Consider the following 15,763-nt stretch of genomic DNA (forward strand, 5'->3'; position numbering starts at 1 on the left):
CACAGTTAGGGCCTTAATAACTATCAACAAAAAAAATTGTTGTTTTGATGAAATTCCTAATTTCCTCTGCCCCCAATTCAAAATTTTTAAATATTAAAAATTTAGCTGTGACAAAGAAAAATATAATGAGTCCTAGAACTAAATGAAGGGGCCCATGGTTCCTTCTAGCTCTAAATGTGTGATTCTATGGTCTTGGTTTAAAGTCATCCTCAACCCAACACTCTGCAAATAGATTCGTGTCCCATGTCTACTGTATAGTGATAATATGCCTATTAAAAGATAATACTTATAACATGATTCATTCTATGTTAGGTGAACCACAAAAGTTAAAACAAGATCAGGATAACATTTCATTCAGTTTTTAATAAGACATATGTGTACAATTTAGGAAATAGCTGCTATGTATACTGAATATATATAATTTTATATAACAACTTCATTTCAACTTTCAGCGGGTACCAAAAGAATCTTTAAAAAAAAAATTTTTAAGACCTACAAGAAAGCAAGAAATAATTATTTTAATCATAAAAAGTAAAAACTCATATCAAGACCATGGAACTATCTGTTTCCATGTTTCAATCTTAAGGAATCATTCATATGCATCTATTCCCCATTTAACCCTTGGTATCATTACAAGAAATTACAATCTAGTTCCCAGTAAATAATACCTATTTGTCATACTAATAAATTTTCTTTCCAAAGCTCACAGCTCCAAGTGTCAATGAAGTATTCTTAATATCTTAAAATTTAAACTTCTGATCTATAGGCATAAGATTCATATTTTGCAAATGCTTCCAAATAAATTAGAATAAGTACTACAAGCTGCATAAACATTATAACCAAACCCCACTATAAAGTTTATACCCAAGTAGTTCCTGCTTTCTACCTGGGTAGTCCTACTTACAATTCTGCTCAGTTCTAAATTCCTATAACTGGCTCTTATGATATTTTGCTTAAAATGTGTTACTATAAAACTAATTAACTGTGCTAGGTGAACTCTGCTAGATTAAAAGGAATTTAGAAGATGATAAAATGAGTATATGCTTCATTTTATTTTTCCCAACATTTAAAAGCAACTAATCTAAATACAAACACTCTCTAAGAAAAGAATAAATGGTTTTTAAGACTTAACAAGTTTGAGTTCTGCACATTATGAAATTTCATAGTTTGAAAAAATCACATGCCAGAAGGTTGGTTCAAAAAATCTAGATGTTTAAGAAAAATTTAAATAAAAAAATGCTTCTAGATAAGTCTTTATTTTTCTTAACAAAATACACACACAAAGGCACAAAATTCACTTACATCATTATTATACAAGTATAAATAATGGTCAGCATTCAAGTACAATCAAATGTAGAGAAATTTCCTATTTTGTCTTCATGTAAACACTAGCTAGATATATATATATATACGTGTGCCTTTGGCCCATCTGCAAAGTAAGTGACATCAAAAGAAATACTGCACTTGACTGTTCAACTGTATTCTTATTAAAAAAGATTTCTGTAACAATATCTATAGCTACAGTTATAGAATAAGGTTACATGACTTAAAGATGAATGCCTAAATATACACTTTATCTGGCAAATATCTACAGTTTAAAAACTATATCCATTTTAAACATTAAAGCAGTAAAAATCCTAAATAATTTTCATTCTTTAAACCAAATGCTATAATAGTTCTTCCTAATCAAAGTTCTTCCTCTGACAAAATGGATATTATTTACAGGTCACGTGTATGGGAAAACAAACTTGCTATCACATTTGCTTAAAGTGGCCAAAATATGTTTAGAAGATCCTGTCATAATGCATTAGTCTTTGTACATTCTATAGGGTTTTATTGCACTGAGAGCGTACCCTTTAAACTTTAAATATCTAGTAGATACAGATTTGACAGACTGAAATAGCTAGGCACACAGAGCTCAGATACGAAATGGACTGTTAAAAAACTAAAACCAACCAATCAAAAAAAAAAAAACACCTGGAAAGCAATAGCAGACATCAACAAAGTTACAAAGATCTAGTTGAAGGCACTTGGAAGCATTTACTCAGTTTCCATCAAAGATTCTCCATTTGGTTCATCAACAGAAACAGAATTAGCATTAGAAACTGTAGATTTGGCTTCATTAACTGTATTTTCTTTATTCTCAGCCTCCCCTGCTTTGCTGTCTTCTAGTTCCACTGGATCAGTTACCTTTTCATTTATTTGATTTGTCTGCTCAGGATCTGATGCTTTTTCCTCTGTCTGATCTGTGCAATTAATAGGAACATGTTGTTCCTCTAAAGACTCTGGAAAAAAAAAAAGTAAAGAGCATTTCAGTAATACTCAAGTATTAATACTTTGGAATAAGTTCCTTGACATTCCCAGGATGACAAAGAAGTTTTCAATTTCATGCTATTTATTACTATAAATCTCAAAACCGTATATCATTTATAACTCAAAATTAGATGTTTCTGTTGGCATGGGTAGGTAAAAACTAAGTTACTTTGTGAATGGAGAAAGCATTAACATAAAGTTATATTATTATTATTTTCTTTTGCTTACATTTGGATGATAAAAGTTTAAGAATGAACACATAAGATATTCCTTGCATAATTCATAAAAAGGGTGGTATGGCAAACTACAAAAATATAGGAAATAGTGATGAAAGAACATAAAGTCAGTCCAAAGCCAGGTACTCAAATAAAGTTTAATATGTATATGTGTATACATACATATACATACATTGTGACATATACATATGATGGGCATATGCATGTGTGTATATATACCATATATACACATATATGTGTGTGTATGTACAAATCTATTGCTGTGTTAATACCTATAGAGCAAATGGAAATACCAAAATGTTACAGAGTATACCAGAAAAAAACTAACTAGTATATTCAACAATAATATTATTTTTTAATAGTAACAAAGTCAGATTTATCTGACAACATACCAATAAAACCAATAAATTAATTGGTGCTTTTACTATCTCTAGGACAATGATAACATATTCACACAGAGGAGCCTGCAGTCCTGAAAGAATGAGGTAACTTTTGAAATCTAAGAATGAAAGGTATAGCTTCAGTCTTTTATATTTTGTTATATTTTAATTATGTGAAAAGTACAATCCATTCACTCTCCATTAACCAGGAGAGTTCACTTAAGTTTCCTATTTGAGTATATGATTTTGCTGCCCATTGAAAGACAGAACAGAAAAAAAACAATTAAAATATTGTGGAGACATAAATTATTTCTCCAACAAGGGCAAAGAAATTCTTTAGGGAAAAACTTCAAGAAGCACCATTTATAATTTTAGCCCCAAAGAATTTACATAGTTGAACTTTAAGAGTGCTAGTTTGCCACAAATCTCAGGCTATAAAGAATAATTCATTTGCCAAGAAGTTTAAATTTTATTATAGTTTAGTATATAAAAGCCTTCTGAAATAAACCAATAAAATTAAAGAAATTTAAAACAAAAGCTCTGAAACTATGATTCAACTCAATAGTAAACACATTTATTTGACTAAAGGTCCCATCCTTTTGTCATAATTCTGGCTGGGAATGGCTCAAAACTGTACCAATACAGGAGAAGTGTCAAAGTTCAGGACAAATCACATTAAACTAGTGTATTCAGAAACTCAAATCTTATTTGTGAGATCCAAGTACAGTGAAGACTTAAAGCAAAAACAGTATTTAGTATTTGTCTTTTTGAATTAGACAATACTGGAGTTTGTGTACATTAGAGAAACTAATAGAACAAAAAGACTAGAAAGGTAGACTTTGAAAAATATAATACATATACACAAGCTAAGTTAGTGCAATAAGATAACATTAAAATAGTCTGAAACACAAAACTTACTAGTCAATATAGTAGAATTCAGGATGCATAAGTTTTAAGGGAGGAGGTAGTATGATATAACAATGAACACACACCCCTATAAAGGAAACGTGAAGTAATGACAAAAGTATTTGTACATCATTAAATAAAAAATATTTTAACTTGCTTTCCACATTCTAGAATCATGCAAAAAAATCTTAGTGTAAGATATATAGCTATATGCATTATGAGACAAGGTATACTTATCTACAGTTATACATATATGAATAGGGCACATATGAGCTGACTATAACTTGTAAGCAAAATCAGAAGCCATTCTGTTCAACTCTTTGTCATTTCAGCAATCATGGTCTTGAAAACCAACAAATTATAAATTAGCAGTTAAAAAATTGAAATATCTTTTTTCAGAAGCAGAGCCTCTTCAAACGTAAAAAAGCCGAGAAAAAACAAATAGACATACTTTCTCTACCAGAATTGTTTCATAGTTTCTATTAGAACATAGTAACGTAAAAAAAACCTGGGAGCCATGTCCTTTGTAGAGCAAAAGCACTTTGGAGGGGGCGAAAGATGACCATGTCACACTGGGACTTGAGGCAAATATATCTTCATGGGTATTAATGAATAAAAGCAAAACCAATAACCAGTCTATTTCTGTCAAAGGGAGATGATGTCTCTAAAGTGCAGATATCAAGAATAGGAAGGATTCATTTACCACTCTTCTCATCTAAGGAAAAGCTTGGTCATATCTGATACAGCAAAAAAATTATCTGAGTTCAATGTACAGTAGTAAGTAACCATACTAATGTTTGATCAGCCCAAAGATCCAAGCGGGGGGGGGGGGGGGGGGGGGGGGGGGGGAGAATTCCGCATTTGACAAAAATTTCTAAGAAAACAGGAAAGCAGTTTGGCAAAAACTAGGAAGAGTAATATCTCATATCATGTGCCAAGACAAGGTCAAAATACCAAATAATTTAGACATAAAGAGTGATTATCATAAGTAAATTTGGGGAGCATAGGAAAATATACTTGTCAGATCTATGGATAAAGGAAGCATTTGTGTCCAAACAAAAGATCAAGATGATCAGAGGAAATCAAGTGGATAATTGTAATTCCATGAAATTAAAAGGCTTTTGCACAAACAAAAACAATATGACCAAAATTAGAAGGAAAAACTGAGGGAAATTTTTTATACCAAGATTCTCTCATAAGGCCTCATTTCTCAAATATATAGGGAACTGAGCCAAATTTATAAAAACAAAAGCCATTCCCCAGTTGAGAAATCATCAAGGGATATCAATAGGCAGTTTTAGAGGAAGAAATCAAAGATATCAATAGACACATTAAAAATGCTCTAAATTACTATTGATTACAGAAATGCAAATTAAAACAACTTTGAGGTACGTACGATCTCACACCTCTGAGATTGGCTAACATAATAGACAAGGAAAATGATAAATGTTGGAGGGAGTGTGGCAAAATTGGAACAATAATACATTGTTGATGGAATTGTAAACTAGTCTAACCTTTCTGGAAAATAATTTGGAACTAAGTCCAAAGAGTTATAAAACTATGCATACCCTTTGACCCAGCAATACCACTACTAGGTCTGTATTCCAAGGAGATCAAAGAAAAGGGAAACTGACCTATTTGTACAAAAATATTTATGAAAGCAATTTTTATGTTGGCAAAGAATTGGAAATCAAGGGAATGGCTAAACAAGTTGTGGCATGCAACTGTGCCATAAGAAATGACAACCAGGATGGTTTTGGAAAAACCTTCAAAGACTTTGCAAAGTGAAGTGAGAAGAAACAGAACAATATACAAACAACAATATTGTAAGGGTGATCAACTGTGAAAGACTTAGATACTCTGATCAAGACAATTCCAAAGGATCCATAATGAAAAATGCTATCTACCCCCCAGAGACAAAATTGATGAGCTCTGAGTGAAGCATAGTTTTCTTACCTTTTTTACTTTTCTTCATTTTTGTTTGTGATTTCTATTGCAACATAGGTAGTGGAAATTTGTTTTGCATGACTTCACATGTATAATCAATATTAAATTTCCTGCCTTCTCAAGGAGGGGTGTGTAGGACAGGTGAGAGTGAGAGAATTTGGAACTCAAAATTTTTCTAATTGAATGTTAAAAAAGTTTACACATAACTGGGAAATATTTAATGAAATAAAAATATTTTTTTTAATTATTTCAGATAATACTATTACTAGTATTTCTAAGGAGGCCCCTTAATGAAGTGGGTAATTTTTTACTTGGAAAGAGGAAGACCTAAGTTTGAATCCTACCTCAGACATTAATTAGCTCTGTGACCCTAAGCACATCTCACTTAACTTCTTCCAGCATTGTTTTCTCTTTTATAATATGAGGATGATAATAGCAGCTATCTCACAAGATTCTACATATATAATGTGGTTGGATACATTTATATATTTGCTAATCTTAACATATATATATATAGCATATATAAATATTAGCCATTAATATTAAAAATACTTGAAATAACATGTTAAAGAGCAAAGGAACAGTGAAGTAGCACAGAGGATTTTAAAATAGTTAAATAATTAGCAAGGAATCTATTAATGATCATTTTCCTTCACCATTACAAATCTACAGAGCAGTAAAATCTTTTTGTTTATAAAAAAATTATATCAGATGTCAGAAAACTTACAACCCTAAGAGGCATTTAATTATTTTTTTCTAAATTCATATTTAACATGTATGATCAAAGTTCTCTATCAAGGGGTATTTTGGGGAAGGACATGGTCCTATGTCTTTGAAATTCTATTAATGAAGAGTTACACCTGCTCAGAAAACTCATCTTCTTAAAAAGTCACTTGGGAGAAGAGAAATCAAGTTGATTTTTTTGCCCAAGGTAACACAGCCAATACATGTCAAAAGCAAGCCTTGAACTCAAGTTGTCCTAACTCCAAGATCTGCTACTCTCTAGTCACAGTATAGTATTGAATTAAATTGCCCAGTGAAGTTGTGATTTAATATAGCTGGGGATATAAACTGCATTTCGGAAAGATGTCAACATACCAGTATAGAATAGTATTCTGGACACCAACATTTGTTTTAACTATAATTAAACAAATCTACTCTTTCCTGGACAGCAACATTTTAAGGCTGAACTATAAAATCCTTATACCTAGCCAAATAAACACCAAGCTATATATTTAGAAAATAACACTAATCCTTTCCTATTAAAAACATTTATAAGTCTATTTTGGCATTTGTGATTCTAGAGGGGAAAAGTGATTTTAAAAAATTGAACTGAAAATTATCCATTTAATTGATTCTAAACATACAAACATACACAATATTCTTGAGAAAGTAGCCTTTTCTATTGTCACAACAGTTTATGGTTGTTTAGACAGAAGTAGCAAAGCCCAGATAGAAAAATTTAACCCATAAAATTTTGTTTAGCTTCTATGGTAGTATGATCTTGTCTTTGATACAGAATGTAGAAATGCAACATTTTATCTTCAAGTTATAATTCAAATATTTGAAATTAAAAGAAAAACAATTCTGATGCTAGAAAATCAAAGAACTGGTAGTCTAGCAAAACTGTTCTTCATGCAGAAGTGCAATAACTTCTAGGAATCAAAAATTATCCAAATATATCCTCATATATGCTTAAATTCTGATTAAGCTTTTAAGAAATTTGCATAGGTTCAATATGACTCATGCTGGGGACTTGTATAACCACTAGATTCTAAACCTTTAAAAAAATTTTAACAACAAGTTGCCAGACACCCACTGTATAGAGAAGCTATAAAACTTCTCCAAAGGAACTTTGTTGAACTAAAATTGACAATTTGTCTTTGAACTCCAAAGTTTTAAACAAGGCAGTTTTACTAGATTTTCTTGCCTCAAGGAAAACAGCAAAACTGACTTAAGGAACAAAGGTACAAATTTCATCTCAACTCAATCCTACTGAAAACAATTTAATTTAAGTAATTACAAAGAAAGGAGGAAATCACCACACAAGGTACTATTTCATCATTTGCCAACTCTTTCAAATCAATTAATGATGAAATAACTTTCTCATATAATAAGCTAGAAAGAAAACTTAATACTAATTCAGTTTTACTATGTAGTATTTTAGAGAGGGAAGTAGAAAATTACACTGGAGCAAATTTAAGTTAAAGTGATCTATAGTCAACATACAAAACAACATAAGAATGAAACTTTAAAATTTTTTAAAATCTGTATAAATTATGCAACATTAAATATAATCTATAGCAAAAACTTTTCAGAAACAAATGCATATGCTTATTTTTAACATTTATATTAAAATTCTTCAGTTTTCAAGAAAACCATAATAAGCATTACTAAAAACAATCTCTTACCTCAATAATAAAATTAAAAGTTTGGCCTTTTTTTTTAACAAGAAATACAACTTTATGAAAAATATCAAGATAAGTTCCATATTTTACAAATTTAGCTTCATGATTCTTAGATAATACTGAAAAAGTTTCAACCATTTCTTGCATACTTAGTATTTTACTTAGTATTTACTTAGTATTTACATAGTATTACTACTAATATGATCAAATAAAAGGAGAGTGAGCAAACTATATAACTAAGCAAATGCTAATACCACATTCTGGTAGTTTTATTTTGTCTTAATATTAGTCTGAATCAGAGCACTGACCATGACTCAGATGGATATACTAATGATGTAATAACAATATATACTCTGGGCTGAGAATGATAACTACATAAAATGAGGGAAGAAGAAAAGAACATTTTGTATGAGATATTTAAGAAATTATATCTCTGGGGAAAAAAGCAACTCTAGGCTACCATCTTGCTGGAAGATGTTTTGGTTGAGACCATTTTTGTAAAAGAAGAGAAATCAAACTTTTTAAGCTACTTATTTACCACTTGTTGCCATTGACATGACTTGGATAAATACAAAAGGTAGTTTATTCAGCTTTTTCCATCCAAATATTCTAAGAATTCATGTAAACAAAAATGAGAAATATATATTCCTAAGCCTTTTTTCTTGGCACAAGTTTTCAAGATTCTAAAGACTGAAACCAGGATAAGTTGAAGGGGAGGGAGGAAGAGTCCTATGCCTTTGGCCTGAATGCTGAATGTCCCACCAGAACTAAGACGAAACTCTGAAGACCAAGAAAATAGTTGGAAGAAAGAGGCCTTTTACTTCTATCTGTAAATTTCTCTGGGATCAACTTTTGTAGTACCTAGTTAGTGCCGTCAAGTAAGCTAAATGCAACATCTAAGACAAGAAATTTTTCTCTAGACTTCAAGGTTTTTTTTTCTCTTTTCTGGGATGAGAATTCTAAAACCACAGCTAGAATAGTCAAAGTATAAAGAATGAATGATTGAAAGGATGTGATTATTCTTGATAGTCAGTCCTAACTATTTGGCATGCTCCTACTGTTAAAAAGAAGAGCAAGCAGCCTTCATGTATTAATCAGTGGCACATGGAAGCACTTTTTGCAGAAATTCTTCCTAAAAGTGATGAATATATATCAAAGTTGCCAGATATAAATCTTGGACAAAATATATGGTCTTTTATAAAGTTGAAGTAAAAAGGTGCTTAATAAGAACACAGAGGACAGATGTATCCAAAACAAAGTAGGAAACTCTTTCCACTCTATATTATGTTATATTGTGGTTCAAAGGCTTAAAATTGAAGGAACTTCAGAAATCAAATCTGAATCTCTTGTTTCAGAAAGGTTCAGAGAGGTGACTAACCCAAAGTCACATAGCTAGTAAGTGTTTGGGGCAAGATTTGAACCCAAGAATTCCTAACTCCAAGACTAATACTCAAAGATTTCTAGCACCATAAAACTGCCTCAAAAGCCTTGCCCCCACCTATTAACATTACCTTACTGGGGCTGAGTTTGGGCCAGTTAGACTTCATTCCGGAGATTTCAGACAGACAATAAGACTTCTGGGGCACTGCTGCTCCTATATTAGATAAGAAGGAAAAGTATAGCTGGGAGTTGTTTGCTAACTAATCACTTCCACTTAGCAGAAGATATAAAAGCATGGGACATGCTATCAAGTTTTTGTTGCAACTCTAATTCCTTTCAAGTTTCTAACTTCAGATGTGAAGATATGTGAATAAATCTAAAGACAAATGGGATCCACTGAGGAAAAGCAGCCATAAAAGACATGCTTATGAGTTTGCCTGTAATCTCATGGCAGAGCCAAGATCTCAATATAGCAGCTGAAAAAGTATTGTCTAGCTAGAACCAAAATAAGACATCTCCTGAAAGCTTCCGTCATAATAATCCTTGAGTTGTTCATTATTTTGTTGATCAAAAAAGCTTCTATAATGTCGTGACCAAGTGACCCAGACTCTCTTTTCACCCAATCCCTGTAAACCCTCAAGTTATTGCCAATATTCCTCAGTTGTTTGGGTTCCTAGAAATGCCTTAAAAATGTTATGGGTAAAGTCTTTTCATAATCAATTTTCTGTGAGAAAAGTTACACTCCTACGAATGATGTAATGGCTAAGAGCTTATGATTGGTCAATGATGCAGTATGTTTCTTTTAATTGTTAGAGAAAACTTTTCCATATATACTGGAATGAATTCTCAATAAAATTTGAACATGTGGCAGACCCCTTGTTCCGCTTGGTTCTCCTCATGAATGCCGGTCTCAATCTGTCCTTCCTTCATATCTCACTCTTTCTCTTTAAGAGCTAGTCTTCTTAGTAAGTTGACTCTCTCTGTCTGTCTGTCTGTCTGTCTGTCTGTCTGTCTGTCTCTGTCTCTCTGTCTCTCCCCTCCCACCCCGACCCCCGACTTTAACAGCCCTCAAATCCAGTCATTCATCACCTATCACCTTAACACATGGTACCCAAACAGGGACTTGATTTTGTTTAAATTGATTGGACTTCTGTTTTCCCTCTCTCCATCTTCAATACAGATTCTTTTCTACAGTATAGTTCCAAGGAGCTGCTTTAGCAAAAAGCACATTTACACAGGGCAGACAACATGCATCTTATAGAGCATAATTCAAGTAAAAGAAAAACAATTTGATTTTCTTTAATGCTGATGTGCTAAAGAGGAAATCTTGATTCAACTTTTAATGTGCGTATATATGCACCTCCATCACATACATATAGATACAGACATAGTAGCAATGTTGTTTAAATGAATTTAAATTCATTTTGAGTTGTTAGTAAGTCAAAAGGCAAGTCCACACTATGCAACTTCTTTTAATTGTTCAAAAGACAAAAATATGTTCAAATTTACTTATTAATAAATTCATTCCATCAAGAAATTCATAACTAGAATGTTTTCCTGGGTAAATAGAATTTTTTTTTAATGTTCAAATGCTGGAATTCTAGGATATATAAAATTTTATATATTAAAGAAATCGCAAGGATTTAAAAGAAAGTGAATTAATATGCAAAAGACTCATAGGAAACGAACATCCAATATCCAGTTCTGTTCTACCAAAACTCGCACAGAAACATCAGAACCTGCAGTTTTACAGTTCACAAGCTTGACAAAAGTGACATTCTTGACCTAAATAATCAATAACAAGAAACAGCTATCAGATCTTGAGTGAAATTTTCAGTCTCATCTTTTCCAAAATTTTAAGAAATTTGTGTGCCTCAAAAGTTCCTTAATGAAGAGGTTCCAGATAGACTCTAAAACCTGAGGTAGCCTGGGAAACCCCATTCCTCCAGAATGGAAGCTGATTTCACATCAAAGGCATGCATCTCACCAAAAGCAATGTGAATCATGAGGCCTTCTGGAAATTCCATTCATTTCATGGCAACATTCAGCATATGCAGCGGTTACAGTTTGCAGTTCCAAAGTTTCCCTGCTTTCTGATTTTTTTCCCCCCACACATTTCACAGTAAAGTCTCAAAGTTTTTTATGAAAACTAACCATCTATCCGGTAAGTATCTTCTATCATTCGTGCATTTTCCTCAAGCCAGTTATTTAAATTCTTAAAGAAAAAGCTACAAGACCACACTTCATCCCAACAATCTACTAAAATAAGTCAATACAAAATAGTACCTAACTAGCTGTTTGATCACAATCTTTATTCAATAAATAAATAAATGAATGAATAAATGAATAAACAGCGTTGCAAACAAAGGAAGTCACTGTCTCCATAAAAGTATCCAATCATTGCATGCAAAACATGACAAATTGTCCCAATCTTAAATTTAAAAATAGGCAGTAGTATGCCTAAAAATGTCATTAAAAATGTACTTGGAATAGAATTTAATAGCAGACATGTTCATACCTTCAGCCAATTGATTCCCTTGTGAAATTGTACTTCCTAGTTGCAGAGGACCCACAGAACTCTGACTTTCCAAAAATGGTCTCTTCTCAAAACTGAACTCTGGAAGTCTTGGAGCCTGTGGTCTAGTTTTTCTTGCAGGGTTCAGAAAGAAACAATATGCACACCGAAATGCTACAAAGAATTGGAAAATTAAGCTTCTTGGGATTGTGGTTTTAGAAATGGATAATTAACAAGAATGAGTTTGCAAATACACAAATACTTCAAATTTACTTATTCCTTCTGAAGTCAATATTTAAAATTATGATACTAAGATACATATTTTAACAAAAGCATGACTAAGAAAATTAATTTTAAGGATTATCTTAAAAGTAGAGAAAACATTAAATTATAATTTGCCAAATAGGAAATCAAAACATAAAACATCTGTAACAGTGTTATCAATACCATATAAGCAAATAAGAATACAATTGAATTCATTTGAGCACTATAAAAAGCACATAATTCTAATGGCTTGAATGAGTTTTTTGGTATATGCTCTGAGGAAGAAGTTAACTCAATCCTTTAAAATATCATAATCAAGAGATGATTATTTAATAGTAGTACATCTCACAAAGTTGTCTTTTCTGCTTTGTCTGTGATGAGTAATTTTTTTCCAAATCTTTGGTAGCGCAGCTTCTTCAATAAAGAAATTGAAAGGTCAACTTGCCTAGTACATATGTTCAGAGGTATAATAAGCCACGATAATGAGATGGTATTATATTAAATTTTCATAGAACTAAAAGTAAAAAGCAATTAATTCTTATCTACCCAAAGCAGTTCTTACCAATGTATTCAAACTCTTCCTTCAAAGCCATGCCATTATGAGAAAAACACTGTTGACATATAAGAGCATACCTAAACAAATAAGAAAAAAGTTATCAATTACAGATTCACAGAAATTTAAACTATTATAGTTTAAATAGTTTATAGGAGTTAACTATTTCCTAGCATTGTAACAAATCTCCACTTTAACATGGTTAAATGTCTAACAACCAGAAATTAGATATCTCCTTAAACATTTCACAAGATAAATTTTACTCATCTGAAGACAACTAAGAGCAAATAAGAAAAATTTAGCAACCAGCTAACTTAGTAAGAGCAACATCTTAACATTTTAAAGTTTGTTAAGTATGTCTGCAAATAGATTACCTCACTAAAGGTTCACAACAACCCTATGAGGTAGGTGGACAAGTATGATCAGCCCTATTTTATAGATGAGGAAAACTGAAATTCAGAGAGATTAGGTGACTTCCATAATGTTACAGAGCTAAATAACTCTCAGGCACAAGATTTGAACTCAGTTATGTTCTGACTTTAAGTTCAGGATCATGTCCATTATATTATAGTCCCCTTTTCTTGACTTTTGAAATTTCAGAGTTAGCACACAGGGAGCACATTTGACAAAGCTTTAAAAAACTGGTAAAGCCTGTTGTTTTTGTTTTTTGCATATTTGAGTATAGTTAACTGTTGAAGTGTGCATTTTGTCTCTCCAATCAGATTACAAACATTTTAAAATCAAAAGCTTTATATCTCTTCTCATATAACAACAGCTCATGGTAATGAACCCTTTTACATTTGATTTAGGAAGCACTTTCCTCAAATATATTTCCTTGAGTGTATGAAAGTGAAAAAAAAAATCCAGAATCACCTGGGGTGAAGGGAACACCTTTATAAATAGAATAATTAAAATTAAGTTACAGGAAACTTGAAAAATCCTTTCTTCAGTCTAGAAAGAACCACAGAATCTTAACATATATGAAAACTGGACAAGAGATGAAAATTTGCAGATTCACAGAATCAAAGTAAAGAGGTGACCAATTAATCCAACTACCAAGCTTGAGGGAATAAGTTTTTAGACAGATTAAATAATTTGCCTGAGTATGAAGAATAAATGTCAAATTCAAAACTAGAACCCAGGTCCTCTGACTTGCAGTCCATTCTTCACCTCTCTTCCCAATTACATAATATTAGCTCTTTCAACTAAAACATAGTCTTAATTACCCCAGACAAATCAAACAATTAACTTATTTTAAAGTGGTGCAAATACAATGAACCACTTCTGACTATTGATATTCTGAGTTCATTTCAATTTACTCATTACTCATGTAACTACTCATATTCTGACATGCCAGGAACATCCACACCAGCAATGACTGCACAAACTCTTACCATGTTGTCAGTCCATTATCTTAGATATTCAGGTACTTCATAGGCCATTTCTGGAAGAAGTCATGTGACGGAATGGGGAAAGTTCTAAGCTTAGAATCAGAAGACCAAAGTCTGAATCTCCCTTCTGACTCTTCCCAACTCTGTGACCATGGGACAAATCAGTTACCCCCTGAGCCTCAGCCTCCTTCTAAGTAATGTATGCTTTGTAGCAATGTGCAGAATACCTGCATCACTAGGCTGTTTCTGGAAAAGTCCTTTGAAAACTTAAAAGCATTCCCCAAGTATGAGTTATCATTTGGGTAGTCAGCTTTTGCTTTTTCTCCTTTAAGATAATAACTTTATTTTTATGCTTCCTATTTCCAGACATTTAATTCATCTCTTCAGTAAGTCTTTCTTCTGAATACTCTTGAAATTCTCCATGTCTTCAAATAATTGGGAGTTCAAAATTAGAAAGAGTGATCTACTAAGAATTTAATTAATGTCAAATATTGCCAGTCTTTATACACTTCTACTTAAACAACTATATGTTGTACAAATTAAAGAGAAGCAGCATGATATCAGAGAAAGAGAAATGGACTATAGCACCCAGAGTCTAGTCTCAGCTCCACTAGTAACTTACTATTTGCCTGTGAATATCTCTTTTATCTCTCTGGGACTCAGATTCTTCACCTGTGTAAAGACAGGATTGCACTAGATGACCTTGGGGTAGGGGGTGGAAGCCCTGTCGTGGAAAACAGTCACCTATTATACATGCCCACTTACGTGGGCAACTCTGGCCAAGTAATTTTACTGTTTTAAGCCTACAAAAGGGGAGTAAAGTTCTTATGACCCACCTCACAATTTTGCTGAGCAAAGTGTCTAGTTTATAAACCCTAAAGCACTATATGAGGTAAGAGTACTCTAGGGGTAGTAAGCTTCTTTTTCCTTCCGAAATATGTTACCATGGACTACACTTATCCAATTTTACAATACCAGCCAGGATTTTTAGAGAGCTTTACCTTTGCACAAAGCTTTCCATGCATTATTTCATTTGAGCCTCACTACAATACTACAGGTAGATCCTAACACTATACCTATTTTACAGAGGAGGAGATTGAAATTAATGATTTAAGTGACTTACCCAAGGTCACAAAGCTATTCAATGTCTGAAAAGGGATTCAAACACAATGATAACTCTGATTTGTCAAAATATTATATCCTCCCCTAAATTCTGATTCTTTAATTCAATTATTGGTGCTACCTAAACGTTTATGTCATACTTCATTATCCCCATGACTGCCAAAAATATCAATCAGTATCAAGCCCAGGACTAACTCTTGTGGAGCATCATTTGTTACAGCCTCAAAGACTACCATAGTATTCCCCAGATCTAAGTGTTTTAATAAAATTTATTTCATTTCTCTAATGTACCTAAAATCAAAGTGAAAGCAATAAAAAAAATCTTTAATTAGGGTTGATTTTTCACAC

General features: G+C 32.3%; 1 protein-coding gene across 5 annotated transcripts in view; it reads right to left on the minus strand.

Moving 5' to 3' along the window:
* Positions 1 to 343: 343 nt before the first annotated feature.
* Positions 344 to 15,763, minus strand: part of LNPK (lunapark, ER junction formation factor) — an 89,060-nt gene continuing 73,640 nt past the window's right edge. For 4 of the 5 annotated variants that reach the window (XM_007494415.3, XM_001376818.4, XM_016433718.2 and 1 more), the window contains 3 exons: positions 12,912 to 12,982; positions 12,089 to 12,259; positions 344 to 2,285 (listed from right to left, as the gene is read on the minus strand). In XM_007494415.3, coding sequence (XP_007494477.1) covers positions 2,041 to 2,285; positions 12,089 to 12,259; positions 12,912 to 12,982 — 487 coding nt within the window. In that variant the 3' untranslated portion in view covers positions 344 to 2,040. Of the gene's footprint in view, positions 2,286 to 9,701; positions 9,785 to 12,088; positions 12,260 to 12,911; positions 12,983 to 15,763 lie in introns of all 5 variants that reach the window. The other variant, XM_007494416.3, reaches the window with a different exon arrangement.

Source organism: Monodelphis domestica, chromosome 4 (genome assembly GCF_027887165.1).
Source record: "Monodelphis domestica isolate mMonDom1 chromosome 4, mMonDom1.pri, whole genome shotgun sequence".
NCBI lineage: Eukaryota > Metazoa > Chordata > Mammalia > Didelphimorphia > Didelphidae > Monodelphis > Monodelphis domestica.